At 46.5% G+C, this 18,821-nt stretch overlaps 1 protein-coding gene across 1 annotated transcript in view; it reads left to right on the forward strand.

The window, feature by feature from the left end:
- Positions 1–18,821, forward strand: part of LOC117354964 (zinc finger protein 479-like) — a 108,466-nt gene that overhangs the window by 22,223 nt on the left and 67,422 nt on the right. Inside the window, exon 3 of the mRNA XM_033932923.1 lies at positions 7,965–8,084. Within this exon, the coding sequence (XP_033788814.1) occupies positions 7,965–8,084 (120 nt within the window). The remainder of the gene's footprint in view (positions 1–7,964; positions 8,085–18,821) is intronic.

The raw sequence follows: 18,821 nt of genomic DNA on the forward strand, positions 1-18,821 counted from the left end.
GGTAGTAGCTGTTCACCTGAGAAGGTTATCATGCCGCTGTACCGGGCCATAGTACGCCCTCACGTGGAGTACTGCGTCCAGCACTGGTCGTCATACATGAAGAAGGACACGGTACTACTCAAAAGGGTCCAGAGAAGAGCGAATAATATGGTTAAGGGGCTGGAGGAGTTGCCGTACAGTGAGAGATTGGAGAAACTGGGCCTCTTCTCCCTTGAAAAGAGGAGACTGAGAGGGGAAATGATGGAAACATTCAAGATAATGAAGGGAATAGACTTATTAGATAAAGACAGGTTGTTCACCCTCTCCAAGGTAGAGAGAACGAGAGGGCACTCTCTAAAGTTAAAAGGGACAGATTCCGTACAAACATAAGGAAATTCTTCTTCACCCAGAGTGGTAGAAAACTGGAAGTCTGTCATAGGGGAAAACACCCTCCAGGGATTCAAGACAAAGTTAGACAAGTTCTTGCTGAACCAGAACGTACGCAGGTAGGGCTAGTCTCAGGGCACTGGTCTTTGACCAGAGGGCTGCCGCGTGAGCAGACTGCTGGGCACAATGGACCACTGGTCTGACCCAGCAGCAGAAATTCTTATGTTCTTATGACTTCATCTGGACTAGGAACTCAGGCTCCCTTGTCATCCATGACTGCTTACACAGGGCCCGATTGCGCTTTAGGATCCGGACCGCTTTGGTATTACTCTTTGACTATTGAGTGCACGACCTTAGTTTGCCAGAACAATTCTTCAGCCATGAGTCCTATACTTCTGTGGAGCAGGCGGAAATCCAATTTGGTAGCCCATGCGAAGGTGTGTAGATGCTGTTAGACATGGTGCACCCAGAGGCAGTCGGACCCCTCTGTTCTGTTGATCCCTTAGATACCTGAGTTACTTCAGAACGGACTGGTTAAAAGGCTGGCTGAGGCTTCCTTCTGGGTCCAACTTGCTGCTCTCTCCTGCCTCAGTCTGCAGTTTCCGTGTGGCTTCTTGGTTGCCCATCCAGACATCGTCCGTTTTCATTGTAGTGCACTGTGACTTCAGCCTCTGCTTCGGTTGCCCTGTCTGACCTGGAATCTCAACCTGGTCCTCTGGTCTCTTAACTCGTCTGCCCACTGAGTCCCTAGACCATGACTCCCTGATGGATATCTCGATCAAGATGGTTTTTCTGGTGGCCAGCTCGCCAGGTGTCTGAGCTTCAGGCCTAGTCTTGCTGTGATCCTTTTCCTAGGATCACTGATTGCGTAGTGTTTCTGCTCACTGTTCCCTCATTTCTTCCAAGGTGGTTTCAGCCTTTCACATCAATCATGAGGTTCAGATCCCATCCTTTACCACCTCTTGGTCTCAGGAGCGGGACCGGGTGTTGCGGTCCCTGAACGTGCGCAGGGTTTTGTTAAGCTACCTGGAGGTCAGAAACGATTTCCGGGTCTCAAACCATCTGTTGGTTCTGGTGGGTCTGGCCCGTGTCGAAGGCTACTGTTTCCAGATGGATCCGTAAGGCTATTTCATCTGCCTACACTATAGCTGGCAAGAAGCCCCCTCTTTCTATGTGGGCTCATTCTACTAGAGGCATGTCCTTATCTTGTGCTGAATCGGTGCTTTCTTTGGAGGAATTATCCCGGGCTGCTACCTGGTCCTCACTACATACTTTCTCCAAGTTTTATAGGATTGATGTGGCAGCCAATCAGGATGCTGCTTTTGGTTCCTCCATTTTGGCAGCGGTCTCTTCAGTCCCACCCTGATTTTATGGGACCACTCTGTTACGTCCCACTTGTCCAGAAATAAAGTGGGATTGTACAAGAGTGAAAGATTAGGTTCTTACCTTTGCTAATCTTCTTTCTTGTAAATCCACAGTTTATTCCTGGAACTCGCCGAGGACATTGCTGATTTGCCAATTGTCTGCCTTGACCAATACTAATAAGCTGAATTTCTGACCAGCCTTTCAAAGTATGTCATCTTACTATGTTTAGCACTTTGCCCTGGGTTTCTAGTTCTAGCGCCCCCCTTTCATGCAGGCTGTATCTCCCTATAGCTCTGTTTTTGATCGTTCATATTGATAATGTTCATGATTTGTTTGTGTTCTAGTTTTGAGCAGAATAGACTTATTTGTCAGGGAGTTTCCCAATTCCCCTCCTCTTATCTTTCTCCTTTCCAGTGTGGCTGTCTGCTTTTGCACGCACTGGTTTCCCTGGAGGCAGGTGAGGGGAGATAGGGGAGGGGCTGAAGATTCTGAATAATTGAGGCTTCCTATAAATTGTCTGGAGAGTATGGATAAACAAACCCACTTGTCCAGGAATAAAGTATGGATTTACAAGAAAGAAGATTAGCAAAGGTAAGAACCTAATCTTTCATTGCAATCGCACCTATGAATCTAACTTAATAACAGAAAACTCAGCTTTAGACACTCTGACATCAGGTTCTGCTGGCTTTAATGAAGACTCTTTGGAGAACACAGATACCTTGTCTAGTAATAATCTCTGAAGCATCTACAGGTTACAGAGGCAGAAGGGAGCCCAGGACAAAGATATAGTAGATATTGGTATTATCCACACCAACAGATTATTAACATCTCAGGCTCTGATTGGTGATCATTTTTCATTTTGTATCTGATCTCTCATCTGCAATATTGGGGATAGGACACAGGCTGCAAAAAGATACCAAGAAATAACCTAATTAAAATGGAAAATAAATCCTTACTGCACTAGTTAAAGATAATCTTTGAAATGCTGATTCTTTGCTGGAAAGTTTTCTCTGGAGAGGGATGTGGGAAAATGATTTTAGCTTCCTGCCCTTTCTCCGAGCTCATATCAGTCTGAGCATGCTCGGTGTGTTTGTTTCCCCTTATTCCAGAAGTTCTGGGAGTGAACAAAAAGACCTGCAAGTTGTATAAGGGTTGAAAAAGTTTGCATATATTGAAATGAGGGTGATAATACATTGAACTTTTTAGAGTAGATGAGACATTTAAAGTTGAGTAAAGAAGAAGTGACGTCACCTACATGCCCAGTTACCTATAAATGAAGCTCCGGTGGAGCCGCTTTAAAAATAGCAAAAATAGCCCCAATAGCGGCACCCATGGCCCCCGAAAAAGTGCGGCTGGTTGTCAGACTAGCATGATGTCCACGCGGAGGAAGTTAGACAGCTACGGCTTCGTGGGGAATAAGCAGGGAGCACCAAAGGTAGCAGGAGCAAGCCCGATGCAGGCAGCCAAGATGGCGGATTCAGACATGCCTTGGTAGGCGGTGCGGAGCAGCAGTAATAGTCGGGTAGCAGTCTGCAGGGGGTATACCAAGAGGTGCCGGACTACCTTAGAGACCTGCTGCTGGTTATCTGCAAGGAAATGCAGTCCCTGTGCCACGATGTTACCAAAGCGGTAATGGACCTGAAACAAGAGCTGGTGGAGATTGTGAAACGTCAGGACGAGGTGGAGGTCCATGTTAATACTATGATGGAGGACATAATAGAGGTACAGCAGGCCGTGGTGGGAGTGTGAGCGGAAGTGCTGGCTTTATGGGATAAGCTGGAAGATCTGGAAAATCGGTCCAGGCGGTGTAATCTCCAGATCTGGGAGGTGCCTGAGGGAAGTGCTTATCAGGACGCCCGACAGACGGCCCTGGACATTTGTACTGATATTCTCACCAGTGCTTTGGACAGTGAAGGGCGGGTGCCAGAAATCGATATTGAGAGAGCGCACCAGGCCCTGGGACGCCCAAAATCCAACTTGCCCTGGGACACTGTTTTGTGTCTAGGCAGTTTCAGGGTGAAAGAGATTTTCCATGCAGCGCGAAAGCAGAGGGATTACAAATGGAATGCTCTGAAGGTGGACATATATCAGGATGTGGCGAGGGAGGGCCTCCTCTACAGGTGGCTTTACCCCTTTGCCTTTGCAATGACGGTGGGGAGTGTGATGAGACGGGTCCGTACAGTGGCGGAGGCCTGGTCGGTGCTGAAAGAACTGGGTGCTCCTAATCTGCCAGAGGGGAGATCTGCTGGAGTGAGAGTGGAGGAGAGAGCTGGACCTTCCAGCTGGCGGTGGCAGACCAGAGGATCAACGGCGCGGAGTGCAGTGAGCCTACCGGACAGCTCACGTGAGAGGGTTGCTGCCAGCTTCTGGACTTCATTGCAGGCCTTGGCAGTAGTTCTGCAGAATGGCCAAGGGGACTTTAATGGGGAGGTGTACGGTGGTTGAGTGAAGGGTGAGTGCCTTAGGGTGGGTTGGAGGTTCTGTTTGGGGAGTATGATTGTGGTGGGGATTTGGGCGGAATGTCTAGTGTATTTACTGTGTAGATTCTGGGGTGGATGGTGTATGCATTGGGGCGGCTGGGGTGGTGGTGTTACTTCTTCCTAGAGGGATCTTGAGATCTGCTTGGATGGTCTCGAGATGTAGTCTTGGGTTGGGGATTGGGGGAGGGGGGTTTTGGAGGGTGAAGGGAGGGGAAGGGGATGGGAGCTGGGGGAAGGGGCTGTTGGAGGGATGGTACTCTCTGCCCCACTTGGTTCAGGATGGTCAGCTGATGCTCTGGTGGGGCCAGGTCAGGGGCTGGGGTGGCTGGGTCACATGGATACTGATGGTGGAGTATGTGGAGTGGTTGATTCTAGTAGATCCTGGTTAATTTTGTAACCTGGAATGTGGGGGGGGGATAAATTCCCCAGTTAAGCGCTCCAGAATTTTACAACAATTACAGCGCCATAAGGTGGATGTGGCATTCCTCCAGGAAACCCATTTGACTGAGCTTGAACATACTAAGTTGAAACAATGGTGGGTGGGGGAGTGTATAGCGGCTTCTGCGATGGGCCTCCTTGATAATTTACAAATTTTGGCGAAGGATATGGAAGGAAGATATGTGCTCAGACCAGTGTGTTATTTTGTACATTACAAGCTGCTTGGTGTTGGCTTGTACAAGCACTGGGGGGGGGGGGGGGGAATCCAACGGTCACAGATCTTTTGCCTTTAAGGGGTAATCCAGCCTTTCTTCTGGGTAGGGAGTCCTGGGAGTATTTGTCCTGGGGAGAGCGAGGAGTTTCCTGGTTAGAACACCTTTTGGGGGCCGATGGAGAGCTGTTGGTCCGTGCTGATATGCAGGCTGCGGTGGGAGATACCTGGGGAGCGCAGTTTGCGTATCATCAAGTGGAGCATTATGTGGGATCCCTCGATAGAGCACAGTTGAGCAAGCCATTGGGGGCCTGGTTTCGGGAGTTTTTCACCCAGGAGGAGGGGGTTTCCCTCTCGGTGTCCCGCATACATGCTAGTTTGCAAGACTTACTACCAGCTAAGAACTATCAATTAGTTAGGGGTAAATGGGAGATGGAATTGCAGATTAATTTGGGACAATGGGATGTTGCTCGTACTTTGAAGGTGACACCTGGGGTGATCCCGTGTGCCTGGTTGCGGGAGACATATTACAGGGTGACCTTACGTGCATTTTATACTCGTACACAGTTATATTACAGTGGAGGTCTTCCTACACAAATCTGTCATAAATATGGGACAGGGGGGACACACTTTGGGGCATGCCTTTTGGTCTTGCTCCATAATCCAGCGCTTCTGGAGGCATATAGTCTCTTACATGTCAGAGTTGCTTGGAAGAGCCATGTGTAGTACCCCGGCCCACTTCGTATTGGATTTGCCAGAGGCTTATGGCCATTTGCCTAGGGGGAACCGGGCTCTCTGCAGGAAGATAATAATAATAATAACAGCTTATATACCGCAATACCGTGAAGTTCTATGCGGTTTACAAAGATTAAGCAAAGGTACAAATTGATTGACTTTAAGAGGGGAGGAAGAAAGAGGGTTAATAGGACAGGAAATCCATTTTTGAGGAGAGAGTGATCAATAGAACAAGTTAATCGCTATAGAGGGGAGAGAGAAGAGAGGATCAGTTGTCTAGATACTTTAGGAACAGGTGTGTTTTCAGACGTTTCCTAAATTCCTCATAAGTAGTGGGCGAAAGCAATTGTTCTAGGTCTTTAACCCATGATGCTGCTTGGTGCGAGAGAAGATGTTCATGGTGTTTTTTCAGTTTACAACCTCTCACTGGGGGGGAAACGAAGTTGGAATGTGAGCTTCTCTTGTGTCTGTTGGCTGAGAAGACGAAAAGGTCAGTTATATATTTAGGGGCAAGTCCGTGTAGTGCTTTGAAGCAGAAGCAGGCAAATTTAAACTTTACGCGCGCCTCCATTGGCAGCCAATGCAGCTGTCGGTAGTAGAATGTCACGTGGTCAAACTTCCTCAGCCCAAAGATCAGTTTGACCGCTGCATTTTGCATCAATTGTAAACGCTGCATGTTCTTTTGGGAAATTGCTAAATAGGCGATGTTACAGTAGTCAAGTCAAGTAGACTCAGTACGAGGGATTGGACTAGGAAGATGAGCTTGCTGGCCAGGAAGTGTATTCTTCAATACTGGACGGTCCCGGACCCTCTGGCGTTTTGGCATTGGAGGAGCCAGTTGCATCAGTTGGCTACTTAGGAGGCGAGGGATGCGGAAGGGTCTTGGAAGCGGAAGTTGGTGGTTTTGAATATCTGGGAGCCATATCTGCAGTTCTTACATCCAAAGGGACGGAGTGAGGTTTTACGTAGGATGTCCTAATCTAGGAGCTCAGCTTGCTGAAGTGTGAGAGCACGGGTGAGATAATGTAGGGCGGGGTGGAGAGTACCAAGGGGGGAGTTGGGAGGTATTGGGGAGGGGTGGTGTTTTGTACGGTTCTGGCACTTTAGTCACTAACATATTCTTTGGGGATGAGTGGGGGGAGCGAGGTGGAGTGGTTTCTTTGGGGCTCATCAGAGTCTAGGACCTCGGAGTGCCATTCCATCCACTCTGACCTCGTTTGCCAGGAGTGGAATTGAGGGGGGGGCGTTACTTTAGATAGAGAGCTTACTTTTCACAACCACATAAGTTCAATTGTAAAAACTTGTTTCTTTAAATTACGCATCATCCGTTCACTCAGTTCTATTCTAAATGCTGACTCGATTAATATCCTAATTCACTCCTTAGTCATTTCCCACCTAGATTACTGTAACTCTCTTTTAAATGGACTACCCCAAAAAGAACTTCGACGTTTACAACTCATACAAAATACAGCAATCAAACTCATCTACAAAATAGGTAAATTCGAACACGTCACCCCACTTCTTAAAGAGGCTCATTGGCTCCCTGTCACCCACCGTATAATCTATAAAATTATACTGCTCTCTTTCAAAATCAAACTCTCCCACTTACCCTTATTTCTTGATAAATTATTAATACCCCAAAGTTCTCCCCGTTCCTTAAGATCTACTGACCAAAAACTCCTTTTCATTCCATCCTTAAAAGAATCCTACTATACTAGGAAAACTAATTTCGCTATAACTGCCCCCACATTATGGAATTCTCTCCCTCAATTTCTCCGCGATGAACTTCATTTACCAAAATTCAAGACTAATCTTAAAACCTTCCTATTTCAAGATGCCTTTGACAAATCTTAATCTCTAATCTATTTTTTTTCAGCGCGTATCAATTTTACCATGTACCCCCATCCCTCATGTTCTATCCCTTCCCTCTATCTCATTTCCTCTAATAATATGTAACTTCTCCCTTCCTCCCCACTTATCCTCACTTTCAGGTCTGTCAGTATATGTTATATATGTTTACTCTAATCATTCAAATACACCAAACTACTATTTCTTTCTAACCTATCTTAAATTTTATTGTTAACCGGTCAGATATTTGTTTTATGATCGGGATATTAAAAACTAATAAACTTGGAAACTTGGAACTTGGGGGGTCGGTTACTGTAACTTTTTTTCCTGTTACTGCTTGCTAAAGTATTGCATACGATGCCTCATTGTTTGTGATGTGAACCCATTGTGTTCTATTGTGTGCTTACTGTGTTGTTTGCATCAACAAAAATTGTTTGAACCTAAAGTTGAGTAAAAAGGGTTTACTTTGATAAGGTATAAAAATTTTGAGACAATTAATTTAATGCAATTTGTTACCCCAGCAACAGGTTCTCCAACCGTCACACCTAAGATTATATCCCACATCGAACGGGGGGAAGAACCATACATCAGGGGTGAGCCTGGATCAGAGGAAAGAGAAACTGGGAACAGCAGCTGCTCAGGTGAGTGCAGTAATAAGAGGGACTGGGGTAAAAATGCCTTCTATAGACACTTTCTGTAGGGTAAGTTCTACCCTTTTATAGATAAGGATCAGTCATTTGACCTGTAAGGCAAAGTTTAACCTATGGGCCACACAGTATCTGGAAAGGTGGAGGGAAGGTGTTTTTCTGTAACTTCACATATTTATCTGTAATTTCACATGTCAGAAATCCTGAAGCTCAAAACTGTGTTATGAGGAAGTTAGAAGGAAGGCGTGTTTTGTGGTGCCAGATCCTGGACTGTGACTGTTATGAGCTTTGATGTGTACTGGGTCTGTGTACAGAAGCCTGGGAAGCAGCAGGGTCTCTGATGGCATTCTTATAAAGGCTGGTCAGAAACAGAAATCCAGCTTTCTAGTACATGTAAAGGCAAACAATTGGTAAATCAGCAAGGACAGGGCAGGTTCCCTGAATAAAGTGTGGATTTACAAGAAAGAAGATACTGCAAAACACAGTCCTGAGACAAGGAACCCAAAGGAACAAAGGCTTGCAAATTAACTTTCTGGGTGACGTGGGAAGAGGAAACTACTTTCGGAAGCAAAGAAGACAGTTCTAAAAAAACAAAACAAAACCAAAAAGACGGAATTGAAAACAAATCACAAGCAGAATTAAATTCAACCATGCAGTGAAGTTGCAGGAACAAACTGAGCATGTCAGGAAGCTCCCGGGCAGGTAGCCCAAAGGGGAGGGATCTTTTAGTTGCCCTGCAGCTGAAGCTATCAGAGATCCCGTCAGTTCAGCCTCCAGAGAAGATCTACAAGAAGGAAGATTAGCAGAGGTAAGAAACCTATCTTTCATTTTTTGGTTCTTGTACAGTCCCACTTTATGCCGGGACCAGTGGGATGTAACGGAGCAGTCCTGAAAATTCAAGATGGGACTGATGAGCCCGCTGCCCAAACAGATACACCAAAAGCAGCCTCCTGCTTAGCCACCTCATCGATCCTATAAAACTTGGTGAATGTATACAAGGAGGACTAGGTAGGACTCTGCAAATCTCATCCAGAGAAGCAGCTGACAAGAGGATGAAACACCTCTGGTCGAATTAGCACGCACCTCGAGAGGAGGCTTCTTTCCAGCTGCCGCATAAGCTTCAGAAATGGCTATCTGAATCTACCTAGAAATGGTGGCTTTCGAAGCTGGACTACTTTTACAGGCAGGACCCACCAGAACAAACAGGTGGTCAGAGAGGCGAAACTCATTGGTGACCTTCAGTTACACAAAAAAACTCTGCACACGTCCAAGATCCGCAACACCCAATCCTGCTCCCTTGAACCAGAGGAAGCAAAAGCAGGAAGCTGGACTTCGTGATTCACATGGAAAACAGAAACCACTTTTGGAAGAAAGGAAGGTACGCAGTATCACACCGGAATCCATAAAGCACAGTTACTTACCATAACAGGTGTTATCCAGGGACAGCAGGCAGCTATTCTCAACATAAGGGTGACGTCATCCACAGAGCGGACAGCTTTGCAAACAGACTTGCTTGTAGAAGTTTAAAAAGTTCACTACTGCTGCAACGCACATGAGCGAGTGCCTTCCCGCCCAGTACAGGGCACGCGTCTCCTCAGTTCAGATAGCTAGCAGAGAAGCCAACCAGGTGAGGTGGGTGGGTTATGAGAATAGCTGCCTGCCATCCCTGGATAACACCTGTTTGGTAAGTAACTGTGCTTTATCCCAGGCAAGCAGGCAGCCTATTCTCAACATATGGGTGACCTCCAAGCTAACCAGAATGGGATGGTGGGAGTGTTGGCAATTCAGGAGAATAAATTTTGTAACACTGCCTGGCCGAAATGGCCATCCCGTCTGGAAAAAGCATCCAGACAATAATGAGAGGTGAATGTATGAACTGAGGACCAAGTGGCAGCTTTGCAGATTTTCTCAATAGGAGTAGATCTGAGGAAAGCTACTGATGCCACCATGACTCTGACTTTGTGGGCTGTGACTTGACTTTGTAGATGCAGTTCAGCCTGAGCATAGCAGAAATAGATGCAAGCTGCTAACCAGTTGGAGATGGTGCGCTTGGAAATCGGATGTCCCAACTTGTTTGGATTGAAGCAGACAAAAAGTTGAGGAGCAGATCTATGTAGTTGAATGCAAGTAGAAAGCCAAAGCACGCTTACAGCCCAGAGTATGAAGAGCTGTTTCTCCAGGATGAGAATGAGGTTTTGGAAAAAACACTGGAAGTACAATTGATTGGTTGAGATGAAATTCTGAAACCACTTTAGGTAAGAATTTAGGATGAGTACGGAGGACCACCTTGTCATGATGGAATACTGTGAAAGGTGGGTCCGCTACTAAAGCTTGTAGCTATTTGACCCTGCAAGCAGACGTAAGAGCAATGAAAAAAACACTTTCCAAGTGAGATATTTAAGATGAGCCAAATCCATTGGTTCAAAAGGAGGCTTCATCAATTGAGCAAGAACAACATTGAGATCCCAGATCACTGGAGGAGGTTTGAGAGATGTTTTAACATTGAAAAGACCTTTCATAAATCTGGAAACCACAGGATGAGCAGAAAGGGATTTCCCTTCGATAGGCTGATGAAAAGCAGCAATTGCACTGAGGTGGACTCGAATGGATGTGGATTTGAGGCCTGATTGAGTTAAATGGAACAGGTAAACCTGGAATGGGTAAACCTGGCAAGAGGCAGAGAAAAATGCCTGTATCTAGGTGTGGTATACAGACCCCCAAGATAACTGGAAGACATGGACGCAGAATTAATTGAAGACATAGAGAATATCACTCTATGAGGAGAAGCTGTACTGCTAGGGGACTTCAATATGCCTGATGCAGACTGGAACTCATTTTCAGCGACAACCAGCGGTAGCAGGAGGCTCTTAACCTCCATAAAGGGAGCACGTCTCAAACAAATGGTAACGGAGCACACTAGGGCCCAGGCGATCCTCAACCTGGTACTCACCAACGGGGAAAGCGTCTCAGAGGTCTCAGTAGGAGATACGCTAGCCTCCAGCGACCACCACATAGTATGGTTCAACCTTAGGAAAGGCTTCCCTAGATCAAACACGAAAACAAAGGTACTCAATTTCCGGGGCACAGACTTCGCACGCATGGGAGATTTTGTCCATTGGACGCTGCAGGACCAAGCGGAGACCGATGATGTAGAAGCTAAGTGGTTAACACTGAAATCAACCATACATGAAGCAACTAGGCGCTTCATAAAATCAGTAAATAAACGGCAAAGAAACAATAAACCCCAATGGTTCACGGCGGAGATCTCGCACCTCATTAAGGAAAAGAAAAAAGCGTTTCTCTCCTACAAGCGCACGGAGAAACGAGAGGCAAAGGTAGAATATAGGACCAGGTCTACAGTGGTCAAAATGGCAGTTAGGGAGGCAAAACTTTGAGTGGAAGAAATTCTGGCAAAAAACATTAAAAAGGGGGACAAATCCTTCTTCAGGTATATTAGTGACAGAAAAAGGAACACAGGCGGGATAGTACGCCTTAGAAGACCGGACGGAAGTTACGTGGAAACAGATTCCGATAAAGCCGAACTACTGAATGAATACTTCTGCTCAGTCTTCACCTGTGAGGTACCGGGACACGGTCCGCAGTTGAAGGCAACACAAAGCACAGAAGACCCGTTTCAGAATTTTGAGTTCACACCAGGTGAAGTTTACAATAAACTGGCAAGACTCAAGGTGAACAAAGCCATGGGACCAGACAATTTGCACCCAAGAGTGCTCAGAGAATTGAGCGATGTCCTGGCGAAACCGTTGGCTGAGTTATTCAATCTCTCCCTAAGTAAGGGGAAAGTTCCCCTGGACTGGAAATTAGCTAATGTCATTCCTCTGCATAAAAAGGGTTGCAGGGCAGAGGCTGCGAATTATAGACCGGTGAGTCTCACATCAATAGTGTGCAAACTCATGGAAACACTAATTAAAAGCAAATTGGACACGATCTTGAATGAAGGGAATCTTCGGGATCCCAGTCAGCATGGATTCACCAAGGGTAGGTCCTGCCAATCCAATCTCATCAGCTTCTTTGAATGGGTAACAAGAAAGTTGGACTTGGGAGAGTCTTTGGATGTCGTGTACCTGGACTTCAGTACAGCTTTTGACAGTGTCTCACACCGCAGGCTGCTAAGCAAGATGAAATCAATGGGGTTAGGAGAGACACTAACTGCATGGGTCAATGATTGGCTGTGGCAGACTTCAGAGGGTGGTGGTTAATGGTACCCTCTCTAAAACATCGGAGGTGACCAGTGGAGTGCCGCAGGGCTCGGTCCTGGGTCCACTCCTTTTCAACATATTCATAGGTGATCTGACTCAAGGGCTTCAAGATAAAATAACACTATTCGCCAATGACGCCAAACTATGTAATATAGTAAGTGAATGCAGTTTACAGAATTATATGGCGCAGGACCTGCTTACATTGGAAAGTTGGTCCTCAACCTGGCAGCTAGGCTTCAATGCTAAGAAATGTAAGGTCATGCACCTCGGAAGCGGAAATCCATGCAGGACGTACTTCTTGAACGGAGAAACTTTAACTAGGACTTTAGCAGAACGAGATTTAGGGGTAATCATCAGTGCAGACATGAAAACTGCCAATCAAGTGGAGAAGGCTTCATCTAAGGCAAGGCAGATATTGGGTTGTATCAATAGAAGTTTCGTCAGCCGAAAGCCTGAAGTCATAATGCCATTGTACAGAGCCATGGTGAGACCTCATCTGGAGTACTGTGTGCAATTCTGGAGGCCACATTACAGTAAAGATGTGTGCAGAATTGAATCGGTTCAGCGGACGGCCACCAGGATGATCTCAGGGCTCAAGGGTCTCTCGTACGAAGAGAGACTGAACAAATTGCAGCTCTACACTCTCGAGGAACGTAGGGAGAGGGGAGACATGATCGAAACATTTAAGTACCTCACGGGACGTGTCGAAGTGGAAGATGATATTTTCTTTCTCAAGGGACCCTCGGCCACAAGAGGGCACCCGCTCAAACTCAGGGGCGGAAAATTTCATGGCGACACCAGAAAGTATTTCTTCACAGAGAGAGTAGTTGATCATTGGAACAAGCTTCCAGTGCAGGTGATCGAGGCAGACAGCGTGCCAGACTTTAAGAATAAATGGGATACCCATGTGGGATCCCTACGAGGGTCAAGATAAGGAAATTGGGTCATTAGGGCATAGACAGGGGGTAGATAAGCAGAGTGGGCAGACTTGATGGGCTGTAGCCCTTTTCTGCCGTCATCTTCTATGTTTCTATGTAATCCAAAACTGAAGACAAGGAGGTAGATTGAGGCACTTTGTGATGAATGGTGCACCAAGCAGAAAATCTAGTCCATTTCCGATTGTAGCATTGTCTAGTGGTAGGCTTCCTAGAAGCCTCTAAAATGTCCTATACCGATTGAGAAAACTGTAGAGTGGCAGTTATGTTGAGAGGTACCAAGCTGTCAAGTGTAGAGACTGCAGGTTGGGATGAAGCAGAGACCCCTGACTCTGTGTAAGCAGAGAGGGAAATACTGGTAGAAGTAGACACTTCTGGTGCTGAGTTGAAGTAGAAGGGAGTACCAGGGTTGTCTGGGCCACCGAGGAACTATCAGAATCATGGTGGCATGTTCCTGTTTGAGTTTGACAAGAGTCTTGAGAATTGGAGGGAATGCATAGAGAAACTGATTCATCCATTCTAGAAGGAAAGCATCTGCCTCGAGGCAATGAGGAGAGTATGTGGGATCCCTACGAGGGTCAAGATAAGGAAATTGGGTCATTAGGGCATAGACAGGGGGTAGATAAGCAGAGTGGGCAGACTTGATGGGCTGTAGCCCTTTTCTGCCGTCATCTTCTATGTTTCTATGTAATCCAAAACTGAAGACAAGGAGGTAGATTGAGGCACTTTGTGATGAATGGTGCACCAAGCAGAAAATCTAGTCCATTTCCGATTGTAGCATTGTCTAGTGGTAGGCTTCCTAGAAGCCTCTAAAATGTCCTATACCGATTGAGAAAACTGTAGAGTGGCAGTTATGTTGAGAGGTACCAAGCTGTCAAGTGTAGAGACTGCAGGTTGGGATGAAGCAGAGACCCCTGACTCTGTGTAAGCAGAGAGGGAAATACTGGTAGAAGTAGACACTTCTGGTGCTGAGTTGAAGTAGAAGGGAGTACCAGGGTTGTCTGGGCCACCGAGGAACTATCAGAATCATGGTGGCATGTTCCTGTTTGAGTTTGACAAGAGTCTTGAGAATTGGAGGGAATGCATAGAGAAACTGATTCATCCATTCTAGAAGGAAAGCACCTGCCTCGAGGCAATGAGGAGAGTATATCCTGGAGCAGAACTGAGGCAGTTTGTTGTTGTGGGGAGACGCAAAGAGATCTATCTGAGGAGTTCCCCACTGAGAAAAAATGTGATGAAGAGGTGAGGAATTGAGTGTCCATTCGTGAGGTTGCAGAAGACAACTCAATTTGTCCACCAGACAGTTTTTCTCTCCTTGAATGTAGATTGCTTTCAGGAAGGTGTTGTGATGGATTGCCCAGTCCCACAGCTTTTGAGTTTTCTGACAAAGAAGGAGAGATCCTGTTCCTCCTTGCTTGTTGACGTAGTACATGGCTACCTGGTTGTCTGTCCGAATGGTCGTGAAGATGCTGAAAAGCTTTGAGAGCATTGAAGATCGCTCTGAGTTCCAAAAGATTGATGTGACACTGACGATCCATGCTGGACCAATGGCCTTGAGTATGGAGACCGTCAAGATGAGCCTCCCAAGTGTAGGTCAAGGAATTTGTCATGAGGACCTTTTGATGAGGGGGTATTTGAAACAGTAAACCTCTGGAGAGATTGGAAGAGAGCATCCAGCAGTGGAGAGAGTGTCTCAACGAAGGAGTTACTATAATATGTTGAGAGAGTGGATCGCAAGCCTGCACCCAGTGAGATGCCAGGGTCCACTGAGGAATTCTGAGGTGAAGTCTGCCAAAAGGAGTCATATGAACTGTCGAGGCCAGGTGACCTAGGAGAACCATCATGTGTCTTGCTGAAATTGAAGCCAATGAGAGCATCCTGACGTTGAGGAAGGAATGATCTGAGTCGGACAGTTTCCAGGACAGCTGCGATGAACTGTAAAGTCTGAGAGGGCTGCAGCTGGGATTTGGGAAAGTTGATTTCGAACCCCAAACTTTGTAGGAACCACGTAGTCCGTAGGGTTGCTACAATAACCCCTTGAGATGTTGAATCTTTGATGAGCCAGTCGTCCAAGTACGGGAACACCTGGAGCTCATGGTTCCGCAGAGCTGCTGCTACTACAACTAGGCACTTGGTGAACACTCTTGGAGATAAAGCCAGGCCGAAAGGTAGCACTCTGTACTGAAAATGCAGATTTCCCACCCGAAATCTGAGGAACTGTCGAGAAGCTGGATGAATGGGTATGTGAGTGTAAGCCTCTTTGAGATCTAGAGAACATAACCAAGCATTCCGATCTAGAAGGGGGTATAATGATGCCAGAGACAGCATCCGAAATTTCTCTCTGACAAAAAATTTGTTGAGGGCTCTGAGATCCAAAATGGGTCACAGATCACCCATCTTCTTCAGAACTAGGAAGTAACGGGAGTAAAATCCCCTGCTCTGCTCTTCCAGGGAATCTTCCTCGATGGCAAAGAGATGGAGCAGAGCTTGAGCTTCCTGAAGAAGAAGGGCAGTCTGGGATGGATTGGAAGGATATTCTCTTGGAGGCAAATCTAGAGGTACCTGGATGAAATGAAGAGAGTATCCTTCCCTGATGATGGACAGCACCCAGAGGTCTGATGTAATGATCTCCCAACGTTGGTAAAAAAGATGGAGACGACCTCCAATGGGAAGGGGAGAGAACAGAGGCAGAACAATGGAGGTTATGCTCTGTACTAGACTGTCAAAAGGTTAGAAGTAGACGGCAGATAAGGGCCATGGCCCATCAAGTCTGCCCACTCTAATGACCCTCCCTATCTATCTTGGCGGATAGATCCCACATGTCTATCCCATCTGGCCTTAAAATCTGGCACGCTGCTGGCCTCAATAACCTGAAGTGGAAGACTATTCCAGTGATCAACCACCCTTTCAGTGAAGAAGAACTTCCTAGTGTCACCGTGCAGTTTCCCGCCCCTGATTTTCCACGGATGCCCCCTTGTTGCCGTGGGACCCTTGAAAAAGAAGATATCTTCCTCCACCTCGATGCGGCCCGTGAGATACTTGAATGTCTCGATCATATCTCCCCTCTCTCTACGTTCCTCGAGTGAGTAGAGCTGCAACTTCCCTAACCGCTCCTCGTATGGGAGCTCCTTGAGTCCCGAGACCATCCTGGTGGCCATTCTCTGGACCGATTCCAGTCTCAGCACATCCTTGCGGTAATGTGGCCTCCAGAATTGCACACAGTACTCCATGAGTCTGAGGTTTCTGCTGCATCTGTTGCTGTGGTTGTGTCTTAGGAGGCACTCTGGTATAAGGAGCTGCCCTCTGTGGGAAACGCCGCTGGTAAGATGTTAGAGGCCTGAAGCCCTTAGAGGTGGGAGGCTTAAGCTTAGGACGAATGATGGAAGCAAATGACTTCTCATGTTCAGACAACTTCTTAGTGGCCTCCTCGATGGAGTCATCAAACAAGTCATTGCCTTGACAAGGACTGTTGGCAAGACAATCCTGAAGATTAGGGTCCATGTCAACAGTGCGAAGGCAGGCAAGCAGGCGCATGGCCACTGAGAAGGCAGTGACCATCGAGGAAAGCTCAAATGTATCATAGGAAGATTGAAGGAGATGCATGTGGAGTTGATTCAGAGTGGTAATGGTATTCTGAAAACCTGCAAGACTTTGTTGAGGAACATATTTGAAATATGCAGGCAGTGTATCAACCAAATGCTTGAAATAAGAAATGAAGATAAAATTGTAATTCAAAACCCTAGTTGCCATCAGAGAATTCTGATACAAACGGCGGCCAAACTTGTCCATGGTCCTGCCTTCACTTCAAGGGGGGACAGTGGCATAAACCTTGGAAGGGTTGTTCCTTTTCAGAAAGGACTCCACGAGAAGGGATTGATGGGATAATTGAGATTTCGCGAAGCCCTTGCAATGGACCATTCTGTAACGGAATTCCAGTTTGCTTGGTATAGCAGGAATGTAATAAGGTGTTTCAAGGCTCCTCTTGAAAGTTTGAAAAAGAAGTCTATTGGGTATTTTAAAAGACTCTGCAGGAGGTCGAGACATACCCATTTCTTCTAAATACTCAGTAGGGTATTTGGAATCAGTCCAAATTAATATTGAGTTCCTTACTCATTTGACGTAGGAAAGAAGAAAAGGATATCTGTTCCAAGGTAGGCAGACCTCGAGGGGAAGGTGACCTCAAAGTGCCTCGAAGAGCAGAGAACGAGGGCGAAGCTTCCCTGGAGTATTCATACCTGAGACCTGAATATGCAGATATAGACGACTCACTGGGAGAAGAATCCCTCGCAGAAGAAGCAGATGGAGGTGGCGTCCTTGACTTCGGAGTAGAAAGCCTTGAATAGCCTCGAGTTGTAGAGAGACGAGGCATGTCTCGAGAAAAGGATCTGTGCCTTGATGGATGCCTCAAACCAGGCAGGTCTTGCTGAGAAGAAATTTGAGGAGTCTTTGCCCTATGCCTCAGGAAGGGCGGTGCCTTATGTGAGGAACGAGGGCTGGAGATCGAGACACCATACTAAACTAAACTAAACTAAGCCTTAAGTTTATATACCGCATCATCTCCACGCAAGCGGAGCTCGACACGGTTTACAAAGCTTAAAAATACAAGAAGAGGGGAGAGAGAGTTTACAAGGGCATATGAAAAGGGGGAAGTAGGAAGGAGATGTTATATATTAGAGAAAAGCCAGGTTTTCAGTTGTTTCCGGAACAGCTGGAGGGAGCCCAGGTTTCGCAGCGGGATAGTGAGATCGTTCCAAAGGCCCGTGATTTTGGAGAGGAGGGATCTTCCCAGTTTGCCTGCGTGGGGGATGCCACGTAGAGAGGGGAAGGATAGTTTATGTCTGTGGGCGGATCTGGTGGTAGCAGGCGTTTGGGCGAGGAAGGATAGAGGGATTAGTGGCGGAAGGATGCCATGAATTATCTTGAAAGCTAGACAGGAGCATTTGAAGTGAATTCTGGAAAGTACAGGGAGCCAGTGAAGCTTGGTAAGTAAGGGGGAGACATGATCAAATTTGCGTTTAGCAAAAATCAGTTTGGCCGCAGTATTCTGGATGAGCTGGAGTCTGTGAAGACTTTTTTTTGTTAGGCACAGGTAAATGGCATTACAGTAATCGAGTTTGGATAAGATGATGGATTGTACCAGGACGGTAAAGTGTTTTTGGTGGAAATAGGATCTAACTTTCCTAAGCATGTGGAGGCTGAAAAAACATGATTTTGCCAAGGAGTTCAGGTGATCGTTTAGGGAGAGGGAGGAATCGATAATGATGCCGAGGACCTTGCTTGAGAATTCAAGGCGAAGAGCGGGACCTGTGGGTAGAGTGAAGAGGGTGGGCAGGTGTGCTAACTTTGGGCCGAGCCAGAGTAGTTTTGTCTTTGATTCATTTAATTTCATCTGAACAGAGAGGGACCAGGCATGAAGTCTCATTATGCATGAGGTGATGTTCTCTTGGAGGTTTGTAAGGTTCTGGTCTGTTTCGAGGAGGATAAGGATATCGTCTGCATATGTGTAAATTGTTTCAAGGGGGGATAGTTTGAGAAGCTTCAGGGAGGTCATATACATGTTGAAGAGGATAGGGGAT

This window comes from Geotrypetes seraphini, chromosome 2 (genome assembly GCF_902459505.1).
Source record: "Geotrypetes seraphini chromosome 2, aGeoSer1.1, whole genome shotgun sequence".
Taxonomy (NCBI): domain Eukaryota; kingdom Metazoa; phylum Chordata; class Amphibia; order Gymnophiona; family Dermophiidae; genus Geotrypetes; species Geotrypetes seraphini.